Source organism: Caretta caretta, chromosome 20, assembly GCF_965140235.1.
Source record: "Caretta caretta isolate rCarCar2 chromosome 20, rCarCar1.hap1, whole genome shotgun sequence".
Taxonomy (NCBI): Eukaryota; Metazoa; Chordata; order Testudines; family Cheloniidae; genus Caretta; species Caretta caretta.
Genome location: NC_134225.1, coordinates 24292941 through 24317665, shown reverse-complemented (window position 1 = coordinate 24317665; position 24725 = coordinate 24292941). Strand labels below are relative to the sequence as shown.

The 24725-nt window shown below is 51.1% G+C and overlaps 1 protein-coding gene across 2 annotated transcripts; it reads right to left on the bottom strand.

Moving 5' to 3' along the window:
* Positions 1-975: 975 nt before the first annotated feature.
* Positions 976-24581, bottom strand: COLGALT1 (collagen beta(1-O)galactosyltransferase 1). Of its 2 annotated transcripts, none has more exons than XM_048832059.2 (12): positions 24188-24581; positions 18440-18550; positions 17128-17245; positions 15872-16006; positions 15516-15720; positions 12425-12544; positions 10938-11014; positions 10573-10679; positions 9792-9924; positions 8749-8876; positions 7502-7590; positions 976-2573 (listed from the first exon to the last, which is right to left on the bottom strand). In XM_048832059.2, the coding sequence occupies exons 1-12, from the start codon at positions 24403-24405 to the stop codon at positions 2428-2430; spliced, it is 1587 nt and encodes a 528-aa protein (XP_048688016.1). In that variant the 5' UTR covers positions 24406-24581; the 3' UTR covers positions 976-2427. The 2 variants fall into 2 exon arrangements, with proteins under 2 accessions (XP_048688016.1, XP_048688015.1); XM_048832058.2 differs by having other exon boundaries at positions 7502-7708; positions 24188-24462.
* Between the last annotated feature and the right edge of the window lie 144 nt (positions 24582-24725).

Here is a 24725-nt window from a genome sequence, read left to right as displayed (position 1 = left end):
CACCATAATAGAGGCTCAACTTAGATGTACACCCCAAATTAAAAAACATAGTAAGAGAACCAAAAAAGTGCCATGATGGCTAAACAACAAAGTAAAAGAATCAGTGAAAGGCAAAAAGGCATCCTTTAAAAAGTGGAAGTTAAATCCTAGCGAGGAAAATAGAAAGGAGCATAAATTCTGGCAAATGAAGTATAAAATATAATTAGGAAGGTCAAAAAAGACTTTGAAGAACAGCTAGCCAAAGACTCAAAAAGTAATAGGAAAAAAATTTAAGTATATCAGAAGCAGGAAGACTGCTAAACAACCAGTGGGTCCACTGGATGATCACAATGCTAAAGGTTCACTCAAGTCCCCCACCGAAGAAGAAAAATGGATACACATGAAAGCAGGCAGCCACTCTCTCCCTGCAAGAGGACAGCACAGCTCCTTTTCTAGAGGATTCCTCAAGCCAGCACAGTGGAAGAAGCACTGGAACATGGAGGCACTTCTTAGTGTTCTAGAAGTAGGTCTAATTACACTTCAGGATGGAACTGATTGGTTCAGTACTGGAAATGCCAAACAAGGGTTCATAACCTCTCTTCTGGTCAGATACAAATGCACCCCAACAATGACCATATATTTATTAGTCTATGGGAAAAATCAGCATTCTCACTCCAGCTCCTAGGACAGGGACCCACAGTGCAACTGCCAGTACCACACCTCCCTCAGCAGAAACCATGGAGTGAAAGGGCCATGGGGAATCAGGCTCCACTCATTTCTAGGGCTCCTCCAGGTCAGGGAGGAGGTACATGGGTTAGGCAGTGCAAGCAAGTTTGTACCACTGCTGCCAAGTTGATCAAAAGAAGACTTTACTCTCCAGGGCTGTGAAGCCAGCACTAGATTACAATACAAGTTGGTGCTTGAAGAAGTCAGCTCTTGCTGTGCTCCTTCCCCAGCACTCTGGGCTGTTTGTGAAGAAGCAAGAGACAGTTCAAATCATAGCCAAACATTTTATAAAAACAGGAAAAGTTTTGGTTTTACAGAAAGAGAAGACTTCAGCTTATATTAGGGCACATCATAAGCAGGAACTGCAGGATCTGGCAGCATTTCACCCCTCCTCCCCACATACCCCCAAGAGAACATTCAAGGGTCATGAGCAGGGATCCCAGAAATCCATTTGCCAGGGGAAAAAATACATACTGTGTTTTTATAGAGAATCTTTGTTTTTTTCCTCAATGTAAAAATTAACTAAATTTTACTGAAAGTACCAGTAGCACTTTTTCAATGTGCACAACCTCCCGCTCTTGTGGTTGATTTTTGAACGTGCTTTAAATACACATAGCTAAACATACTCCAATAAATGCTTGCGGTGTATAGAGGTTACTCAATGCCAAATAGGGTGTTGCATTTTAATGCATCTCAAATTTCACTTCAGCCTCCACACATGAGTAATTAAAGTTATAAAAAGATGCTGAAAACTTTAAAAGTCATCCCAAAGACCATGTCACTGAGTTTGGTAAGGACAAATTTAATGTTGATGGTAACCTGCTGTTCTGTACTGTATGCAGCAAGGCTGTTGGTGAAGTTTGAAGGCAGACAATCACAAAACACATGGAAAGAGCTAAACTGACTGAAAAGAAATGAAAGGCTGAAACAGCAGGGCCCTTGACAACAGTAAAGAAACAATGCACTGTGACTGGATCATTCCAGTGTTCTACAACTGTAAATATATCAATAAAACATTGTGTTCAACTGATACCTATATATTTTGTGGCTAGGGAAAAGAACGTTAAGTGTTTCATTTTAAAAATCCATGCCCCCCTCCCCCCCATTATGGTTTTTTATTGGATAATTTTTTTGTTGTTTTTTTAAATCAGAGAAAACTAGGATCCCTGGTCATGAGATACATTCCTAGCACAGATACACACATGGCAACAGAGGCAGGAAGACCAATGTCCTATCCCGTTTCAATTTCCTAAACCAAAGAATAAAACTTCTCCACTACAACGAGCAACTGTGTAAAGAACTGTGCTGAACCACAGAGCAGTGGCTGAATTGAGGGACAAGGCAAACCTGACTTTCTCCAGCATTCTCTCACACAGAGTCCTGCAATAGCAGAGGTCAGCAGGTCTTCAGCCATGACACTCATTGGCTTTGTCATCTAAGTGACTTTACCATTATATTCTTGGACAGAACGAAGCCCCAGTAATCCCCAGGGAAGGATGTTGCTATACCCCTTTCCCCGCTTTCTACCCCTGCTCCAACACACACCCTTCCTTATCACGGTCAGTCCCTTCATCCATTTCCTAGAAGGGGCCTGCTTTGGTCATAGCTCATCCCGGGCTGTACTGTCAAGAGGTGATTGGAGCACATCTGAGTTCTTGGCCTCCTTGCTGAGCTCCTGCTGTTCTTTCATTTTCTGGGATTTGGCACGGTCCCAGTCAGTTTTTACTCTCTCATTATTCCAAACCACAGAGGTCTCAGTGTCGCTGATGTAGCCATCATCACCAGTGTAATGTGTTGGGTAAACCAGCAGTGGTTCCACTGAAAAGGCCAGCAAATTCCGGTTTTCAAAATGTTCCATGTATTCAGAGCTGTTCAGAAAAGGAAAAAAAAAGTGGTGGTGGTGGGGAAAGGTGTCATGTCTTCTGCATTTACCCTACAATCCATCTTCAGCCTCCCGCACCAGTGCATTAATCCCTCCATCTACCCTGCTTCACTCCAGACACTCCTCATCCTCCCACTGCACACTGTGGCATTCAAACCACACATCAACTTACTTAATCTTCTAACCCACAATCCTTCCAGCCCGCTCCCAAGAGGGGGACATTCATCTTCCAGAAGTGTTTGTCTTTCCCTAAAAGAACAGCGGCTGTGGAAAAACATGGCAGCTCCAACAATTCCTAAGAAATGAGTGTTTTAGAGCCCTCTCCAACCCCCACCCAAGTAGCTCCAACCAGATCTCAGCCTCCTGGGGCATAACCAGACTACAAAAGCCAGAAGCCATCTTGTTACTACTGTCATGTGGGAATGAGCCTAGGACAGTCAGGAAAAACACTGCTTGAACCAGGCAGTGTTGAGCAAGATGGTCTGAAGGTGTGATGTCAGCTCTCACTGACAGGGCTGGGTGGCCCATTTGATCCTCAGTAAAGTGGCAGATTTTAGAAGCTGTATCACGGAGCAGACTGGACTGCAAGTCCCTTCACAGAAATTCCAGTACGGTGATCAAGTCAGTCAACAGTAAAGGGCTACAGCAGGCTCGTGCCCTTGCTGTGCAGGAACTCCAGTGGCCTCCTTGGATTAGAATTAGAACCAGCCAAAGTTTTTGGCATTTAACAAATGGCTTTTTTGTCAAAACAGAAAATTCTGCAGGAAGTGTCTGATTTCACCCACGTTTCTCAGGTATTCAGTACCCATGGGGTTTTTTAATGAAGACAAACATTTCTGGTTGTTCAATAAAAATATCAAAAAGCTTTAAGAAAAATTAAGAAAAAATATAGGTATGTCAATCACAGTTAACTCACACGATTAACTCAAAAAAATTAATCACAATTAATTGCACTTATTCTATAATACCAGTTGAAATTTATTAATTTTTTTAATCGCATGACAGCCCTAGAAAAATGTTTTCATTCAAATTTTTCATAGGAACTGTGATGTGTCATTCCATATTCTTATTAAATTATGCTTATGATACAAATATGACATAACTGAGATACACTTTATGTCAGATGGCTCATGTGAGATATCATTAGAGGTTATGATTTATTGAATGCAATTATCCAATCTGTATGCCTGTATCATTTCTGTATCTGAAGTTAGGAATATTGACTATGTATCCGTATTTCAACCATGCTACTTTGGGTGACGCTCACTGCTAACAGTTCAGATACAACAATGGAAAAGCCAGACAGGGCAGATGGCCCATCAGCAAGGACAATAAGCTGTGAAAAACTTGGCCTTCCAGTGGATGTTCCATACTGCCATTGACTCATGGACGCTGTGATCCTACAGAGTCAGGGGGTCTTGCCCCCGATACTAAACATTACCTGGGACTTCTTGTAATTTTTCACTGTAAGGGAAGGGGGTGCCAAGTTTGGGAAAAAAAGGATTCCTGCCTTATGTAAATCCTATTTAAGGGTGGGGAGGAAGGCAAACAAGACTCCTCCCCCTTCATGGCCTGTCTGCCCAAGAAGAAAGACTGCAAAATGTAAGGCAAGGTGGGAGTCCAGACTGAGACAGGTTTCAGAGTAACAGCCGTGTTAGTCTGTATTCGCAAAAAGAAAAGGAGTACTTGTAGCACCTTAGAGACTAACCAATTGGTGCTAAGGTGCTACAAGTCCTCCTTTTCTTTTTGCGAATACAGACTAACACGGCTGTTACTCTGAAACCGGTCATTATGCAAGGCACTGCATTTAGCCGTATGGAGTGGAAATCTATCAACTGCATGAAAAAACTTGTCCAGATACAGACAGACATCATCTTCCTTTCCAAATGCAAACAGATGGACATCGTACCAAAAGGACTGAAGGTAAAAAATCCATTACAATCTACATACCACACAAACTGGTTAGTCTCTAAGGTGCTACAAGTACTCCTTTTCTTTTTGCAGACTGAGACAGGGGTCTAGTCTGAAAAGAACTATAACTTGAACTCTGAACCACAGAAGCTTTGCAAACTGCCCGCAACAATATCTAGGGTGAGAAATACTATTTGTAACCAATTTCTTAGTGAAACTAGCTTAGTTTGCGTGTTTGATTTCGTTTGCTTATTCTACTTTGTTTTGTTTGTTACCCCTTTTAACACTTAAAATCTGCCTTTTATAGTTAATAAAATTTGATTATTATTAAACCCAGATTCTGTAATTTCTAACGGGGTGGGGACGGGGAGAAGTGTGCACATCTTGCTTGCACATCTTATCTTAAACATAAAAAAGAAGCTTACAAGAAGTGGAAGGTTGGACATATGACCAGGGAAGAGTATAAAAATATTGCTCGGGCATGTAGGAATGATATCAGGAGGGCCAAATCGCACCTAGAGCTGCAGCTAGCCAGAGATGTCAAGAGTAACAAGAAGGGTTTCTTCAGGTATGTTGGCAACAAGAAGAAAGCCAAGGAAAGTGTGGGCCCCTTACTGAATGAGGGAGGCAACCTAGTGACAGAGGATGTGGAAAAAGCTAATGTACTCAATGCTTTTTTTGCCTCTGTTTTCACTAACAAGGTCAGCTCCCAGACTGCTGCGCTGGGCATCGCAAAATGGGGAAGAGATGGCCAGCCCTCTGTGGAGATAGAGGTGGTTAGGGACTATTTAGAAAAGCTGGACGTGCACAAGTCCATGGGGCCGGACGAGTTGCATCCGAGAGTGCTGAAGGAATTGGCGGCTGTGATTGCAGAGCCATTGGCCATTATCTTTGAAAACTCGTGGCGAACGGGGGAAGTCCCAGATGACTGGAAAAAGGCTAATGTAGTGCCAATCTTTAAAAAAGGGAAGAAGGAGGATCCTGGGAACTACAGGCCAGTCAGCCTCACCTCAGTCCCTGGAAAAATCATGGAGCAGGTCCTCAAAGAATCAATCCTGAAGCACTTGCATGAGAGGAAAGTGATCAGGAACAGCCAGCATGGATTCACCAAGGGAAGGTCATGCCTGACTAATCTAATCGCCTTTTATGATGAGATTACTGGTTCTGTGGATGAAGGGAAAGCAGTGGATGTATTGTTTCTTGACTTTAGCAAAGCTTTTGACACGGTCTCCCACAGTATTCTTGTCAGCAAGTTAAGGAAGTATGGGCTGGAAGAATGCACTATAAGGTGGGTAGAAAGCTGGCTAGATTGTCGGGCTCAACGGGTAGTTATCAATGGCTCCATGTCTACTTGGCAGCCGGTATCAAGTGGAGTGCCCCAAGGGTCAGTCCTGGGGCCGGTTTTGTTCAATATCTTCATAAATGATCTGGAGGATGGTGTGGATTGCACTCTCAGCAAATTTGCGGATGATACTAAACTGGGAGGAGTGGTAGATACGCTGGAGGGGAGGGACAGGATACAGAAGGACCTAGACAAATTGGAGGATTGGGCCAAAAGAAATCTGATGAGGTTCAATAAGGATAAGTGCAGGGTCCTGCACTTAGGACGGAAGAACCCAATGCACAGCTACAGACTAGGGACCGAATGGCTAGGCAGCAGTTCTGTGGAAAAGGACCTAGGGGTGACAGTGGACGAGAAGCTGGATATGAGTCAGCAGTGTGCCCTTGTTGCCAAGAAGGCCAATGGCATTTTGGGATGTATAAGTAGGGGCATAGCGAGCAGATCGAGGGACGTGATCGTTCCCCTCTATTCGACATTGGTGAGGCCTCATCTGGAGTACTGTGTCCAGTTTTGGGCCCCACACTTCAAGAAGGATGTGGATAAATTGGAGAGAGTCCAGCGAAGGGCAACAAAAATGATTAGGGGTCTGGAACACATGAGTTATGAGGAGAGGCTGAGGGAGCTGGGATTGTTTAGCCTCCAGAAGAGAAGAATGAGGGGGGATTTGATAGCTGCTTTCAACTACCTGAAAGGGGGTTCCAAAGAGGATGGCTCTAGACTGTTCTCAATGGTAGCAGATGACAGAACGAGGAGTAATGGTCTCAAGCTGCAGTGGGGGAGGTTTAGATTGGATATTAGGAAAAACTTTTTCACTAAGAGGGTGGTGAAACACTGGAATGCGTTACCTAGGGAGGTGGTAGAATCTCCTTCCTTAGAGGTTTTTAAGGTCAGGCTTGACAAAGCCCTGGCTGGGATGATTTAACTGGGAATTGGTCCTGCTTCGAGCAGGGGGTTGGACTAGACCTTCTGGGGTCCCTTCCAACCCTTATATTCTATGATTCTATGATCTCTCTCCACATTGAGGGAGGGGGCAAATTTCATAATATATCTTTAGGTCTGCACTCCAAGGGAGGTTGACATCTGAGTACTGGAGCAAGTCTCTTAAGCTGATCTTCCTAGAGCTGATCTGCAGCTGTGTGTGAGTGACACCGACAGACACGCAGTTTTAAGTTCCTGGCTCAGCAAGACAGGCTAAAGGGGGCCCATGCTGGCAGAACAGGTAGACTCAGTGGTTTCTAGGCACATCAGGTGGCTTCCGAAGGGGTCCAACCCATCACAGGAACAATAACCATTTCCTCAATCAGCTCTAGTTAGAATCTCTCATAACAAGTTCTCATGCTGCTTCCAGGGACAAGCAGGAAAGCTCTGCAGTACCCTCACACCCACTCCATATGCTACTACTGGGATATGTGAGGCTTCACTGCCAAGTTCAGAACACAGGGGTTATTCCCTGTTCAGCTACAGCAGCTGACTACAGACTCCATCTCCGACCACCGCTGAAGCAGCAGCAAAGAGTTTTTTCAAAGCTCTGCCTGCAACAGGCTTCTCACTTCAGAATACAATGCTTCAGGATCCCTTCCCCCTCGCACCCACCCTTCCTATAGGCTGATACACCCTTCTTTCCACAGCACTAGGCCCCAGAGGATGCAGTCCAGACTCACACAGGGTGTTTGTCAAACATGACAGGAAGAAATTCATCCACCGGTAACATCTTGGAGAGTGGCTCAGCCGCCAGCAGCTTCTGGGCACCCTGCAGTGAAATCACATAGGCTAGAGTCCAGTAGGAATAATCTGCCTCCACCAGGTTCCGCACGTGAGGCACAGACTTCTCTGGATGCTCCACCTGCATTCGCTTCCTCCCAATGTAACTGGGGGAGACAGACAGCAGCACAAGATTATCTTTTAGAAAGAGACTCACATTCTAGCTCAGGGGTCTCAAACTTCATTGCACTGCGACCCCCTTCTGACAACAAAAATTACTACAGGACCCCAGGAGGGGGACAAAGCCTGAACCCATCTAAGCCCCACCACGGGAGGGGAGGGAAGGGGGCAAAGCCAAAGCCCCACTACCCCAGGCTGGGGGGGCCAAAGTCCAAGGGCTTCAGCCCCAGGCAGGGGGCCTGTAATCTTAGCCCTGCCACCCAGGGCTGAAGCCCTCGGGCTTGGGGCCTGGGCCCCAGCAAGTCTAAGACAGCCCTGGAGACCCGATTAAAATGGGGTCCCAACCCAGAGATTGAGAACTGCTGCAAGCAGCAGTTAGGGTGGAATTCTGTGGCCAGCTTTATGCAGGAGGTCAGATCAGATGATCTAATAGCAGTGGCCTTTAAAAAAAAAAAAAAGAAAAAGAAAATCTATGAAATCCCCATGCCTGGAATCAGTCAACATAGGTGGAGAGCAGAGGTGGCAGGTATCCTTGTAGCATAGGGCAGCAACTTCTGGCATAAAACAAACCCACTGTCTGGTTAACATGGTACATGGTCCTCTCTGATGTTGTGTTTGTGCATGGTACAGAAATCTTGTGTAGTCATTAGTGGGTGAGCCTATGCTCTGAACAGAGTGCAGCTCAGCCTTCTCACCAGCACCCAGGCTCTACCAGAATTGTTCCATTGGAGCTGTTGGTAACAGGGAAATCAATGACCCCTCTGTTCCCAGTCTGCCAAGTCAAAGTATCACTCTCTCCTTATTCAAATCCCTTTCAAAAAGCCACTTCTTCCTAATGCCTACAAAAAGCAAGTTTTTAATAATCAATGGGTAGGTTCTCGCTCTTTTAGACTGCAAGCTCTTTGGGGCAGGATTTATGTATTGTATAACACAGAGTGTACTGCCAGAGATAAACAGATAATTAAAGACAAGTGCCCAGGGAAGCTGAGTAGAACATCAGTATAATGTTCTGATCTTCTGCACTTACATCAAGTCCCAGTCCAGACCCTCTTCTTCGAGGTCATACATCAGATTCATTAGCCGTCGTTTAAAGAATATTTCAAACCGCAGGTCATCCTCAAACACTACTGATTTCTCCAGCCCTCTCTCCACAATCTAGCAGAACAGAAGCCAAGTCAGAGAACCTGAAATGCCTGCCCCTCCTTCGCACCACCCCCCGTGACATGTAATTTATCTCTCCTTCTTTCACAGCACTGGTATCTATTTTAGTGCTGAGGAATTAGCTCTCTTTTGCCCCCCAACCTCTTCCATGTGTATTCCCTTTTACCACCTCTAGGGCACATCAAGGCATCAAGAGGAAGGTTCAGATTTTGTCAGTTATTTTTAGTAAAAGTCACAGACAGGTTGTAGGCAACAAACAAAAATTCACGGAAGCCCGTGGCCTGTCTGACTTTCACTAAAAATAATGGGGCGAGGCCTGACAAGGGGATGACTGAAGCCTGAGCACTGGGGTGGGGGAAGAAGAGATGAGAGTCTGAACCCCGCTGCAGGGCCTCCCGCCACTCATGGTGGCTGAAGAGGAAAATGTCATGGAGGTCTCTGAAAGTCACGGAATCCGTGACCTCCATGACATAATCTTACCCTTAATCATGAGATCTGCAAGACTGCTCCCAACCTGATGTGTATAAATATACCCATTGTGGCTCACACAGTAACCCAAAAAACCAGAGGAGGGCACCACCCTGCTACCTACACACTCCTCTCACCCAACTGAACTAACAGCATCAGCATGTGAATTCCTGCTCAATGCAGGGGCTATGCAAATCTCTGGATGGTCCTGAGCATAAATCCCCACCACCTCCCACAAGACTGTACGTCCCTGCTTATCTTTTGTGCAACTGAAAACCCCCTGCCAAGAGCAGTGGGAATGCTGGAAATGGTAGAACCATGGCAGGAGCACAAACTGAAAAGGTTCTTGTTTGGCCATCACACCCACACAGAACAAGTGTTCTGAAGGGGTCAGAAGCACCAAGATTCCTGGAGCTCTCCTGAGAATGCAGACTCTCTCACCTCCTTCCAGATCTTGTAGTGACTGAGGAAGCAGCCCAGCTCCCCTTTGGTGAGTGGACGGCCGTGGTATGGATCCTTATATCCTGGCAGCATCTGAATCCCCATGGCTTCCACCTCACTGCTGTTCATGGCTCTGCAAACAAGCACAATGTGGTTAATGCCTCCGTCAGCACAGAACAGCAGCTGGCTTTGGAGTCTCTGCTAATGCTCATAAATGCAGCTTCTCTCCCCAAGAAATCTCCAGGCCACTTTATTTTAAGACTCTCTCTTTGCAGAAAAGATGAGAAACAGAACAGAAAATGCTAGGATTACTCATTCTCAGTCATTTTAGGAAGAATGCAGGTAGTTTAGGTCAATACAACAGCTGTTCTGGCAACAGCTCAAGGCACTAGACAGCCATTGTCTTGTTTCCTCACCCTGAGGGAGCTTGTGTGCACATGCAGGGAAGGCATTATTAGAGGAACTATACAGGCTATTCACTCAGCAGCCTCTTTGTCCATTGACAGGGTGGGATGAAGGGAGACAAAGCCTTACAATCCACAAGGGGCTTCTGACAGCAGAGAACTTTGGGTGTCAGTGCTTCCCAGTCACTTCATAGAGAGTCTAGCTCCTCCTTCTTCCCTCCACCAAGCAATGGAGTTGCCCTACTTCCCTGCATCTCCAAGAGACAACATCAGCTCCTCCCAATAAGTCCACCCTCCAAGAACCCTCATTGGAATATTCCAGTTCCTTATTATCAGGTGCTGGACTGGGCACATGCGTGTTCTCTGGATGCACTCACTTTCCATCCACAGCCTCAATGATTTTGCAGTCGATCTGCTGCTCGTACAGCGTCCGCAGCATTCGCTCTCGTCGATCTGCCCTGCGCTTTAAGTTAATCATGAAAACCTGAGGAAATAAAATCCATGGCCATGATTGTGCAGGGAGGTCCCTACCACACCCAGAGAGGCAAGAACTCAAGTGCAACCTTGCTGCATCTTGCACTGAACACAAGGGAAGAGATACCCTGTGCTTTATTAAGACCTAGCAATGAAGCTCAGGCATTAGAGAGTCTGAAGTGACCACAGGAGGAAGCTCAGCTTGTGCAAACTAAACACTATTCTTCATCTCAGTAACGTGCCTGTATGGAGCAAAGTCCTGACTCACCTCATCAAAGCTCATCTTGTCAGGGACCTTGGGCAGGACGGACAGGTATTGTGAAGGTTCCACCGGAGGGTTCTTCACTAAGGGAAAACCGAGAAATGGAACGTAAATGGGTTTCTGTAAGACATTATCTTCCAGGCATAAGGCCAAGGGAACCCTCTTAGCCCCCACAACTCCAAATGGGGCACAGCTACTGCCACACTAGGAACAGCCCTCCAAACAAACCACCACAGAGTAACCAGGTACAAACAATCCACTGGGGCGTGAGAAAGAAAAGGATCCTCTAATTTTCTGTTCCACGACTGATCTCCTATATCCCTTCTCGCTGCTAGCCTTTGGTCAGTGCCCCACAAGTGCCTGACATGGATGTTTACGCTTATTAGTCCTGTTGACTGACATGTTGCTCTCTCGTTTATTATTTACTTCAGGTTTTTGCTCTTGTTGGGAGGAGATTCTCCAGCCTCAAGGAGTGAGCAAAGAGTACTCAACAAATTAATTAGAGAATGTTTGCAGGCAGATCTGAACAGGAAACCACTGTCTAGAGCTGCATTTACAGAAATATTCTGCCTCTAAAGACAAGGAGAATGCAAGCTTGTGCAGCTGAAGCCATGCTCTGTGTGCAGCCAAGGGAAAAAAAAAAAATCAAAGGAATAAACCTCTGGCATCAAACTCTCAGATATATAAAACTATTTTAAAACAGTTAATATTATCCTATGATCTGGGCTCTCCCTCTTGCATTACTCAAATTTACAGAGACGTGTTTTTAAATGGCTAGGAATCAGTCCCCATCCCTTTAAGTGTTGATAGGGAATGGTCAGTAAAAGAATCTCTGTGCAGCCAGGACCAATATAGAGAGATACTGTGAACCGTACCTAGGAATATACCCAGGGGAGAAAACATGGAGTCTAACACACTCCCTATACCATACACACCAGAATTCAGATTACCACACACACACACAGAGCAGAGTGGCTGGGCACTGCCATACAGGCCTTGCAGACACCAGAGGCCAAGAGGGGGAAAAAACTGAAAGAGGCCTGTGTGGCAAACTGCAGTCACAGGAGACGAGGGGCCCTAAAGGTTAGTGGAAAAAGCAACATAGTCAAATCAGGAAGAAACGCTCTCTGTTTTTAAGTGGTACAAACAGCAACCACAGGAGCTGAACAATTTACCCAGATGTCAACAGGCAAGACACTATGCTGCTCCCTCACTACCTGCAGCTCCAAGCATGGCCAAGGGAACTGTGGAATCATTTGAGATAGAGCTTCCATAGAAACTACCATTCTAGCCATTCTGCTTTAACAATTCCTCAATACATTTTCCTCCTTCCATCCAACCACCAGCTTTGAGGAAGCTGTGGCTGAATCCCCAGGACAGAGACAGGTCCCAAATTCAGAATGTCAGAAGTAAGAGGGAAGAAGGAAAACTCTCTAAGCAATTCCCAGTCCAAGCCTATGAATGTTCTGTTTCTGTTGGCATCCAGCACTTACCCATAATCTCCAGCTGCACGTGCATGAAGCTTTCCACCTCATCCCGCATGGTGCTGTGGGCTCTCAGTGGCACCGGCAGGAAGCCATAAACCTCTTTGTTGCATACAAACATCTGGACCTCTGAAGTTAATACACAGAGAAGATGCTAGTAGGACACTGCTCGAAACCCACTCAGTGGCAAACCCAGCCCACATCATGGAACTGCATAAGGCACCCATGTCCCTGGCTTTCATAAGTCAGCCCAATAAGACCTCACATGGTCTGCATGAGACAACTGCATTAGAGGGGCATATTGTGCAGTGGCCTGTACTCTAAGCTGTCCAAGATAACAAAAATGCCAACCCAGTCCATTATATACAATTGTTTACATAAGTACAAGAGACTGACACTCACTGGATTGTTAAGCTGGAAGAGCTGTGCTAAAGTCACAGGGTGGCTTGAGTTAGGAAAGGAAATGTTTGTAGTTGAAATCACTTAAATGGGTTTTCTTGGTTACTGTATCATGGAATGATGTCTCCTTTCCTTTTTGAACATTGCTTCTTCACTATGTCACTAAAAAGGTCAGGGGGACAGGGGAGCAAGCTTCTCCATCCTGGTTGCAGCTCCCCTACCATTTCCTGGAACCCTGGGATCCGCCATGACACCATTGGGCCTTTGTCATCTTGATGATGATGATGATGTGACCAGGCCAGAGAAAGGGAACCAAATGACATCATCCCCTCCATCGGCTTTGCCTAAACCTTGAATGTCTGAGATTTGAGCATTGGGTTCCAGCTATCGTTCCTCCCTCATGTCATTTTCCTTCCTTGCCTTATTTCTTCTGTTTCTAACTTCTCTTTTTGCCTTCGGCCTAATAAGAGTCTGGCTTTAGCTGGCCAAGACAACTCCACATTTGCACACTGGTATGACAGGAGAAGCAACTAAACGCAATTCTTTAAACAGACCAACACTGGTAAAAGTTTGCCATGTCTCAGAGTAGCTGATAAGATCATTTACTGGTCCTATAGTTTCCCAGCAGCAAGGTTGCAAGCCAAAAACAAAACCCTCACAAAACCTAGCAGAGACAGATGCTGTATTTTCTATCTTTTCTACTCTTCTCTTTCCATTTGTGTGCATTTATCTTGTTTGGTATTAAAGGAAACAGGACTTTCAACAGCAGCAGCTGCTCCAGACCATCTAAACTAACTTTCCTCTCTTCTCCCTCATCTCCCCACAAGAGGGCAGCTAATACCATCTAAAAAACTATAAAGCAAGTTTGAGAGGAACAGCCGTGTTAGTCTGTATTCGCAAAAAGAAAAGGAGTACTTGTGGCACCTTAGAGACTAACCAATTTATTTGAGTACTTGTGGCACCTTAGAGACTAACCAATTTATTTGAGCATGAGCTTTCGTGAGCTACAGCTCACTTCATCAGATGTATACCGTGGAAACTGCAGCAGACTTTATATACACACAGAGAATATGAAACAATACCTCCTCCCACCCCACTGTCCTGCTGGTAATAGCTTATCTAAAGTGATCAACAGGTGGGCCATTTCCAGCACAAATCCAGGTTTTCTCACCCTCCACCCCCCCACACAAATTCACTCTCCTGCTGGTGCTAGCCCATCCAAAGTGACAACTCTTTACATAATCAAGTCGGGCTATTTCCTGCATAGATCCAGGTTTTCTCACATCCCCCCCACCCCCATACACACACAAACTCACTCTCCTGCTGGTAATAGCTCATCTAAACTGACCACTCTCCAAGTTTAAATCCAAGTTAAACCAGAACATCTGGGGGGGGGGGTAGGAAAAAACAAGAGGAAACAGGCTACCTTGCATAATGACTTAGCCACTCCCAGTCTCTATTTAAGCCTAAATTAATAGTATCCAATTTGCAAATGAATTCCAATTCAGCAGTTTCTCACTGGAGTCTGGATTTGAAGTTTTTTTGTTTTAAGATAGCGACCTTCATGTCTGTCATTGCGTGACCAGAGAGATTGAAGTGTTCTCCGACTGGTTTATGACTGTTATAATTCTTGACATCTGATTTGTGTCCATTTATTCTTTTACGTAGAGACTGTCCAGTTTGACCAACGTACATGGTACATTGTACAATGTACCAGCAGGAGAGTGAGTTTGTGTGTGTATGGGGGTGGGGGGGATGTGAGAAAACCTGGATTGGTGCAGGAAATAGCCCGACTTGATTATGTAAAGAGTTGTCACTTTGGATGGGCTAGCACCAGTAGGAGAGTGAATTTGTGGGGGGGGGTGGAGGGTGAGAAAACCTGGATTTGTGCTGGAAATGGCCCACCTGATGATCACTTTAGATAAGCTATTACCAGCAGGACAGTGGGGTGGGAGGAGGTATTGTTTCATATTCTCTGTGTATATATAAAGTCTGCTGCAGTTTCCACGGTATACATCTGATGAAGTGAGCTGTAGCTCACGAAAGCTCATGCTCAAATAAATTGGTTAGTCTCTAAGGTGCCACAAGTACTCCTTTTCTTTTTACTATAAAGCAAGTTTCAGAGGAACAGCCGTGTTAGTCTGTATTCGCAAAAAGAAAAGGAGTACTTGTGGCACCTTAGAGACTAACCAATTTATTTGAGCATACATACATGCTCAAATAAATTGGTTAGTCTCTAAGGTGCCACAAGTACTCCTTTTCATAAAGCAAGTGTTCCCCCCCCCCCCATAAAATACTCTATACAACTAAAAGGAATAAGGAAAGCTATTAAAATGAAAGCCTGTGTTAATGCAGTACATTTCAAATCCTTCAATTGTTTTTAATTCTTTTTCTGACTTTAAATGGTTAAAAAGATTTTATAATGGTGAGCATTACAACAATAGGAGTCATAGCAATTACTTGATATGAGACGCCAAACCATGCCTAACTGAACTATTGAGCACTGCAACAGTAAACAAGGATTTTGTTTATATCTTATCCCTTGTTGGGCCCAAGACATCCCCTTACCAACACAGCAGACAACCTAATCCCCCTTTGGAAAAGGATGGCTGCAGGCTCCTCATCTCTCAATCCAGAGCAGTGCTACAAACCCAGCCTATGCTAGCAAGAAGTGCATAAGCAGCAATATCCATTAACTCACCTGCCTGCTTGCAGGCAAATGCAAACACAATGATGTCATCAAAAGACCAAGTGTAATCTCGGTGTGGTGGGTAGAAGGCAAGGTCCTGGGAGGCCTCTTTCCGCAGGTCAATCAGGAAAGTGGAGTGCACCATGGGGACAGCAAAGCAGCCACGGCGATCTCGTTTTCGAATGGGAATGTAGGCAGGAGTGCGTTTGTAATAACCCTAAAAAGGGAAAAAGGAGCCTCTTGCAGGAACCTTTATGAGGGGGGCAGCTGGGAGCTGCTCATGCACACAATGGATCCTGTATGCAAAGTCCTACTGTACACAGGGACTGGAGGAGGAACGTATGTCAGAACCCCAGGCCTCCTCCTACCTGCGAGGTCATTCCACACCAGAAGTTAGAATAGGCAGCACGAGAGTCCAACATGGGTGCCACTACAGTCTTGTTCTCTGCCATCAGCAGGCCCAGGGTGTCTGGGTTTGTCAGGAGATTATCTGCATCCACAAACTGCAAACAGCAAAGAGAGACAACAAGTACAGTCAATTCCAATGCAGCTAGTCCGGTCCCTGCGTCAGCCTGGTGTGCTCCACCCTGAGCCATTCCTATGTAAACCCTGTGAATGCTTTCTAACTGCTCCCAAAGACACTCTCAGAATGTCCACTGACCCTAGGAGCTCCACACTAACTAGATATTATTGCTTTCGTTTTGATAAACACAGGTATTTCTGTTCCTCCTTCTCAGTGCTGACAGGCAGGATCCATCAGCCAAGCCTGGAAACACATGGACTGCTGAGCCACAAAATATCCCATGCCAGCACATCAGTATAGCACAGGCAGTATTTGAGTCCAAATGGATTTCTATTACCTAAAGCCCAGTCACAAAATTCTCTTAAAGGCAGCTGCTATTCCAAATAGAGACAAAGAGACCCCTCTCAGAAGAAGTGCACCCTCAAGGGAGGGGTTCCTTAAATTCAACTACAGTCCTTCCTGTTTGGACGTGAGAAACACAAAGATAGGTGTGACAGACATTTATATGTACATTAACTACATTCATACCTAAGCCAGTTAGATCATAAAGCTACTAAAGAAGGCTACAGCCTCCAAGCCCTCCTGGTTTGGAGCAACATCTTCACAACAGCAATATTTTAAAGATGCTTCCACTTCTCCAAGCAGGCAGGAAAACACTCATTTTCATGCCACTGTCACCAGCATAGTTACTGCATGACACTGCATTGATAGCAATTCATTGGTCAAAGAGAGGCACCAGCAGAGCTCAGCTTCATGCATCTGAGGGACACAGAGTGCTTGCAGGGATCCAGTCAAGGACATCATATGGACTATTCCCACCCACTAGGTTATCACCATATATTGGTCGCTGCCAAAAGCGGAACACCGAAGTACGTAGATAATGGGCCATGGACTGCCTGGATGCGGTCTGGCTATTCCTGTGCTGATGTAGCTCTGGTGTGCAGGGCCAGGCTAGTGTAATCAGCAGCATTAGCCCAGGTGAGAGGCAAACAGAAACCTGCACAACTGAACTGATCTTGGATTTGGTTTGAAAATGGAAAATGACTGGACATAAACATAGCATCTGCCACCACAGTACCAAAGGCAGGGAGATTTTCTTACCAAGATGTAGTCAGCCCACATGTCCCTGGCAGATTTCAAGGCTGCTTGTCTGAGCTTCATCACGTGCTCATAGCGAGAATTTGACCAGTGCTTCAGGCCTTCCTCATCCAGATAGGACCTGCCAGGGATTAGTCTCTGTTAAAGTCCCAGCTGGGTTTATCCCTCCTTACTGCTTTTCCCAAAAGTTACATGATGTGAATATGTAGCTGGAATGAACTCAGCACAAGTGTCAAATCTGAGAGGTGAAAGGCAAGCTAGTTGCAAAAGCCGCCCAGCCCTCCCCTTTAGCCACACCACAATCCAAGAGGTCAGTAATGTCATGGAGGCCCTGAGACTCTACAGAAAAAGGAAGGCATTTGATAGACAGACATGTCTTGTTGGTCTCTATGGACCCAATTAAACCCTTGGGCTAACAGAATACCCTCTATATGTTGTGGAGACCATTGATGCAGCAGAGTCAATTGCTCTGACACACCAGTTTATGAGCATCTCTGAACAATCTTGTCTACAACTGCAGCCAATCCAATCCTGCCACAAACAGTGACTTCTATCAGAACCCTGACCTGCTCTCCAGCACACTGCTCCCAAGTGACAAGCATGCTGAATGGTCTAAAACAAGGAAGATCAGATAAGGCAGAATTTAATGCTGTCTCCTTGGTGTCTGCAGATTTTGAAAGGGAAACAGATTTTTTTTTCTTATACATTCAAAAAATGAGAATATTGAAGAATTTACATGGGATTCTCGATAGCACTTGGAGACCAGCTCTGTTCAGTAATTTGCAGGCAGGTCTGCAAGGCTGTATGACCTGGGCGAGCTTCTGACTGTATGACCTGGGTGAGCAGCTTGACTTTCCTATCTGGAGCAAACACTGCAGCAATCATCCTCCCATCCCTGGCACCCCCTCCCACCATTTGAGTGCATGTCTGTGAGGTCAAGGGAGGTCATTGATGGGAAGGAAGCCAGTGCTTAGAATGGAGCCAGTGCACTTGCTGGGGGGAAAAGGGGTTCAGTCATTCACCCATCCTCACTTTGAGAGTTCAGCAGGGCTAAGATGAAACTTAACAAAATCACATGCCCCAGAGAAACAAGGATCATCAATAAACCCTATCTGCTCCCTGGCCCTGGGGCAGTCTTTTACAATGAATGCCTACCCCTCCCACAGAGGTTAACTCCACCTTTAACCTTTTAATTTACCCTTTTACTGAGGAAATCAATAAACCTGAGCAGCTGTCTCTCTTCCCACTGAATGCAGATTCATTGGCAGGCAAGTTTAGCCAGGTGCTGGTAACAGTCTCTGAGGCAGGGTCTCACCTGGGCTCCTCCATCGGCCTCCACTCCACATAGTGATACAAGGTCTGAACATTTATCAGCCATTCTCGTAGCACAGCCGTTGTGTTGTCAGTGTTGTGGTCTGTTGCCACCCTGAAAAACACCCAACAGTGACACACTGCTAAGTAGGGACATGAACCCTCCTGGCGCTTTCCCCCATGCCCTGCAGGGGAAGCTGGAGCAATGCTCTTGGTTAAGGCTACGATTCAATTGTGAGTATCTTTAGTAAAAGTAATGGACAGGTCACGGGGGAGAGGAGAAAATCACAGTCCCATGACCTGCGGGCACTATGGGGGCAAAGCTGGGAACCCGCCACTGCCAGTGAGGGGATAAGGAGCCCCATGGGGGGAGAGGCAGGGAGGACACCGGCGGAGAGGGGGGAAGCCCTGCAGGGCATCGCTCCGGCTGCTACCCAGGGGGTGAGGGCATGGAGTCCCGGGAGGCCCACTGCTGCTCCGGTCACCGCCAGGGATGAGGGAGCCCTGGGGCCAGACACATTGGCAGCTACTCAGGCGGTCCCTGGGGCCAGCTGCCAAGGGCCATCAGAGCAGTGGCCAGTGCCGCTGGCTGCAAGACTGCCCAAGTGCCTGACTGCAGAACTGCTATAGCAGTGGCCAGTGAGGCTGACCCAGGCTGCCTGAACATCTGGCTCCGGGGCCAGCTGCATGGGTGGCCCTGGGGTCAGCAACACTGGCCACTGCAGAAGTCATGGAATCTGTGAGTTCCATGACAGACATGGAGCCCTACTCTTGGTCCATGCTGCCTCCCGTCACACCCTGCAGGAGAGTCTGAGGTAAATCCCACCATCTCATATAGTTTTGCATCTGCAAAGCTGCTCATTTCCCCTCTAGGTTCCACTCAGCCCACAGGAGACACCCATGTTCCCAGAATTCTGGGCTCTCCATTCTAACCCTGCTCCTCCTCATACCCTATTGAATCAGGAGCCTCTTGTCCTTTCTCATCCTCTCTAGTTCAAGGTTTTGCTCTAATGTAAGAAAACCAGGCAATCAGCATCCCAGACACCCTATTCTAACCCAGTCTCGTTGAGAATGGATCCCCAACACAAGAGGCACAGCTGTCTTTAACCATAGTAGCAAACAGGGGTGGGAGGTGGGCATACCTTCACTCTCCACTTTCCAAGCATACAATTCACCCACCAGGGAAAAGGGGCTCACTGAGCCCTGGGACCACTCCTTCAGCCACCATGAGGTGGCAGGAAAAGTTCTCTTCCTCAGTCTATACTTAACTCAAAGTGGTAGAGAGTCTGCAGTAATGCCTTTCGTTCCTGCTGCTGTAACGCAAGCTCCAGTGGGAATTTCAAAGCAGGTACTAAATCCCTTGGGTAAGATACCTTCCCTGTTGACAACACTACCCACCCAGCTCATCCATGTAACAGCCACGTTATTTCTCTAGTCGCACAGAGCGCTGGCTACATGCACTTGAAGCTGTTAAAGCCCAGACACTTGGGGCAAGTTGGCAAGTATTTCATTTGGGCCAAGGTGGCTTTAAAGTGCTAATCAGCAACCTAGAAAAGGTAACAGGACTCTCCCATCCAACAATACCCAGATTGGCCCAGGTCTCACTAGAATCCTGTCTGTTCTCAAGAAAGGCCCCAGGCCCACAGCGTGGGACTGCAGGGAGCAGGCAAAGGGAATTGTCTGAATCTCACCAACCCCCAGAGCCACTAAATGGCCCGCAGTGCGGCAGTGGGAGAAAATCGCAGGCGGGTCCCGAGCCCCATCAGCTCCTTCCGGGGCCAGGGAAGGGAACAAATATGTGTGGAGAGAAGCCAAGATCCTAAGTACCTGGGTGGGGAGGGAGAAAGTCCTGCGGTGGCAGGGTGGGTCCTGGTAATGTGTGTGAGAGATTCCCAGAGATAGGAGTCCTGCGAGGGCTGGGCAGGGATGCCCGGGGCAGATACCAGGGGGGATGCCCGGGGTTGAGGGGGATGGGCAGATACCAGGGAGGATGCCATGGGGACAAGATGCCCTGGGGCAGATGCCGGGGGGCAGGGGAGAAAGGGGAATGCCCTAGGCAGGTGCCGGGGGCAGATGCTGTGGGGGGGATGCCTGGGGGTGGATACTGGGGAGGATGCTTGGGGTAGGGGGGCTGGGCAGGTCTCAGGGGCAGATGCTGGGGCAGGGGGGAGATGCACAGGCATGGATACTGAGTAGGATGCCCGGGGGTAGGGAGGGCTGGCCAGGTCCTGGGGGCGGAAGCTAGGCAGGTCCCGGGGGCGATGCCTGGGGGTGGGGGGCTCAGCGGGGATGCCAAGGGACAGATATCAGGAGGGATGCCTGAGGGTGAGGGGCTGGGCGGGTCCCGGGGGCGGATACCAGGAGGGATGCCCGGGGGTGGGGGGGCTAGGCGGGTCCTGGGGATGATGCCCAGGGGCGTGGGGCAGATACCAGGGGGGCAGGTCCCAAGGGCGATGCCCGGGGATAGGTGGACTGAGTGGAACCTGGGTCGATGCCCGAGGGCGGGAGGACCAGGCAGGGATGCCAAGCGACAGATACGGGGGGGTGATGGCAGGGAGTATGGGGGCGATGCCCAGGGGCAGAAGGACTAGGCAGGGATGCCAAGGGGCGGACACGAGGGGGGGCGATGCCTGGGGGTGGGAGGTCCCGGGGGCGAAGCCTGGGAGTGGGGAGAACTAGGCAGGGATTCCAAGGGGCAGATACGGGGGGGGGGGGGGGGCAATGCCTGGGAACGGGGGGGGGGGGGAACTAGGCAGGGATGTCAAGGGGCAGATATGGGGGCGGGGATGCCTGGGGACAGGGGGGGACTAGGCAGGGATGCCAAGGGGCAGATACGGGGGGGCGATGGGTCCCGGGGGGGGACTAGGCAGGGATACCAAGGGAGATACGGGGGGGCGATGGGTCCCGGGGGCGGGGGGGGGGGACTAGGCAGGGATGCCAAGGGGCAGATACGGGGGGGCAATGGGTCCCGGGGGCAGGGGGGGGGACTAGGCAGGGATGCCAAGGGAGATACGGGGGGGCGATGCCCAGGGGGCGGGTAGGGGACTAGGCAGGGATGCCAAGGGCCAGATACGGGGGGCAGGAGTCCCGGGGGTAGCAGGGCTGGGCGGGTCCCGGGGGCGGGGGGGGGGGGGGACTAGGCAGGGATGCCAAGGGGCAGATACGGGGGGGGCGATGGGTCCCGGGGGCAGGGGGGGACTAGGCAGGGATGCCAAGGGGCAGATACGGGGGGGCGATGGGTCCCAGGGGGGACTAGGCAGGGATGCCAAGGGGCAGATACGGGGGGGCGATGGGTCCCGGGGGGGGACTAGGCAGGGATGCCAAGGGGCAGATACGGGGGGGGGGGACGATGCCCGGGGGGCAGGGAGTCCCGGGGGCGGGGGGGGACTAGGCAGGGATACCAAGGGGCAGATACGGGGGGGGACGATGCCCGGGGGTAGCGGGGCTAGGCGGGTCCTGGGGGTGGGGGGACTAGGCAGGGATGCCAAGGGGCAGATACGGGGGGGCGATGGGTCCCGGGGGCAGGGGGGGACTAGGCAGGGATGCCAAGGGAGATACAGGGGGGCGATGGGTCCCGGGGGCAGGGGGGGGACTAGGCAGGGATGCCAAGGGGCAGATACGGGGGGGGGGACGATGCCCGGGGGGCAGGGAGTCCCGGGGGCGGGGGGGGACTAGGCAGGGATACCAAGGGGCAGATACGGGGGGGCAATGGGTCCCGGGGGCAGGGGGGGGGACTAGGCAGGGATGCCAAGGGGCAGATACGGGGGGGCAATGGGTCCCGGGGGCAGGGGGGGGGACTAGGCAGGGATGCCAAGGGAGATACGGGGGGGCGATGCCCAGGGGGCGGGTAGGGGACTAGGCAGGGATGCCAAGGGCCAGATACGGGGGGCAGGAGTCCCGGGGGTAGCAGGGCTGGGCGGGTCCCGGGGGCGGGGGGGGGGGACTAGGCAGGGATGCCAAGGGGCAGATACGGGGGGGCGATGGGTCCCGGGGGCAGGGGGGGACTAGGCAGGGATGCCAAGGGGCAGATACGGGGGGGCGATGGGTCCCAGGGGGGGACTAGGCAGGGATGCCAAGGGGCAGATACGGGGGGGCGATGGGTCCCGGGGGGGGACTAGGCAGGGATGCCAAGGGGCAGATACGGGGGGGGGGGGACGATGCCCGGGGGGCAGGGAGTCCCGGGGGCGGGGGGGGACTAGGCAGGGATACCAAGGGGCAGATACGGGGGGGGACGATGCCCAGGGGTAGCGGGGCTAGGCGGGTCCTGGGGGTGGGGGGACTAGGCAGGGATGCCAAGGGGCAGATACGGGGGGGCGATGGGTCCCGGGGGCAGGGGGGGACTAGGCAGGGATGCCAAGGGAGATACAGGGGGGCGATGGGTCCCGGGGGCAGGGGGGGGACTAGGCAGGGATGCCAAGGGGCAGATACGGGGGGGGGACGATGCCCGGGGGGCAGGGAGTCCCGGGGGCGGGGGGGGACTAGGCAGGGATACCAAGGGGCAGATACGGGGGGGGACGATGCCCGGGGGTAGCGGGGCTAGGCGGGTCCTGGGGGTGGGGGGACTAGGCAGGGATGCCAAGGGGCAGATACGGGGGGGCGATGGGTCCCGGGGGCAGGGGGGGGACTAGGCAGGGATGCCAAGGGGCAGATACGGGGGGGCGATGGGTCCCGGGGGGGGACTAGGCAGGGATGCCAAGGGGCAGATACGGGGGGGCGATGGGTCCCGGGGGGGGACTAGGCAGGGATGCCAAGGGGCAGATGGGGGGGCGATGGGTCCCGGGGGCGGGGGGGGGACTCAGCAGGGATGCCAAGGGGCAGATACGGGGGGGCGATGGGGGGACTAGGCAGGGATGCCCAGGGGCAGATGGGGGGGCGATGGGTCCCGGGAGGGACTAGGCAGGGATGCCAAGGGAGATACGGGGGGCGATGGGTCCCGGGGGCGGGGGGGACTAGGCAGGGATGCCAAGGGGCAGATACGGGGGGGCGATGGGTCCCGGGGGCAGGGGGGGGGACTAGGCAGGGATGCCAAGGGGCAGATACAGGGGGGCGATGGGTCCCGGGGGCGGGGGGGGACTAGGCAGGGATGCCAAGGGGCAGATACGGGGGGCGATGGGTCCCGGGGGCGGGGGGGACTAGGCAGGGATGCCAAGGGGCAGATACGGGGGACGGGGGTCCCGGGGGCGGGGGGGACTAGGCAGGGATGCCAAGGGGCAGATACGGGGGGGCGATGGGTCCCGGGGGCAGGGGGGGACTAGGCAGGGATGCCAAGGGGCAGATACGGGGGGCGATGGGTCCCGGGGGCGGGGGGGGGACTAGGCAGGGATGCCCAGGGAGATACGGGGGGCGGTGGGTCCCGGGGGCGGGGGGACTAGGCAGGGATGCCAAGGGGCAGATACGGGGGGCGATGGGTCCCGGGGGCGGGGGGGGGACTAGGCAGGGATGCCAAGGGAGATACGGGGGGCGATGGGTCCCGGGGGCGGGGGGGACTAGGCAGGGATGCCCAGGGAGATACGGGGGGCGATGGGTCCCGGGGGCGGGGGGGACTAGGCAGGGATGCCCAGGGAGATACGGGGGGCGGGGGTCCCGGGGGCGGGGGGGGACTAGGCAGGGATGCCAAGGGGCAGATACGGGGGGCGGGGGTCCCGGGGCTGGGCGGGTCCCGGGGGCGGGGGGGGACTAGGCAGGGATGCCAAGGGGGAGATACGGGGGTCGGTGGTCCCGGGGCTGGGCGGGTCCCGGGGGCGGCTCTCACCACAGCGCCGTTCGCTCCTTCGGGTGCCGCAGCCGCTCCAGGGCCCCCAGCGCCGGCGGCAGCGCGTGCGCCGCGTTCCGGGCGAGCAGCGCGATCAGCACCCGGGGCGCCTGCAGCGGCGACTCCGGGCTCCACCGCTCCTCGGGGAAGTAGGCGCCGCCCGGGGCCGCCAGCAGCAGCAGCAGCAGCCGCCGCCAGAGCCCGGCGGCCGGGGCCATGGTGGGTCTGGACGACCTACACAGCTGCCCTCCGACAGGAAATGGAAATTAAAGGCAAAGGGAAGATGAGCCCGGTACTCGCCACAGTCTCCCCCTAGGAGCACCTCCCCTTTAACAAGCATTTTTACACGCCGACAGGAAAGGGTCCGACGGCACACACACCTCCTAGCCTCCCCTCGCCTTTCCCGGCGGCTGGAGAGAGCCCACACGTAGCGCCTTAAAGGGATGGGGCCAGGCTCCGCCCCACGTGAGCCACGTGCCGCTTCCGTGCAGCGCGCGCGGGCTGGCGGGTGGGGCACGAGCCCCCACCCCGGCCGCTG

Excerpts from the sequence above, each read along its gene's own strand:
- COLGALT1 (XM_048832058.2), bottom strand. The coding sequence starts at position 24,405 with ATGGCCCCGGCCGCCGGGCTCTGGCGGCGGCTGCTGCTGCTGCTGCTG. Across the intron at positions 12,545-15,515 it reads ATTTGCCTGCAAGCAGGCAG|AGGTCCAGATGTTTGTATGC; the intron begins GTGAGTTAATGG and ends TATTAACTTCAG. Across the intron at positions 10,680-10,937 it reads ACAAGATGAGCTTTGATGAG|GTTTTCATGATTAACTTAAA; the intron begins GTGAGTCAGGAC and ends TTATTTCCTCAG.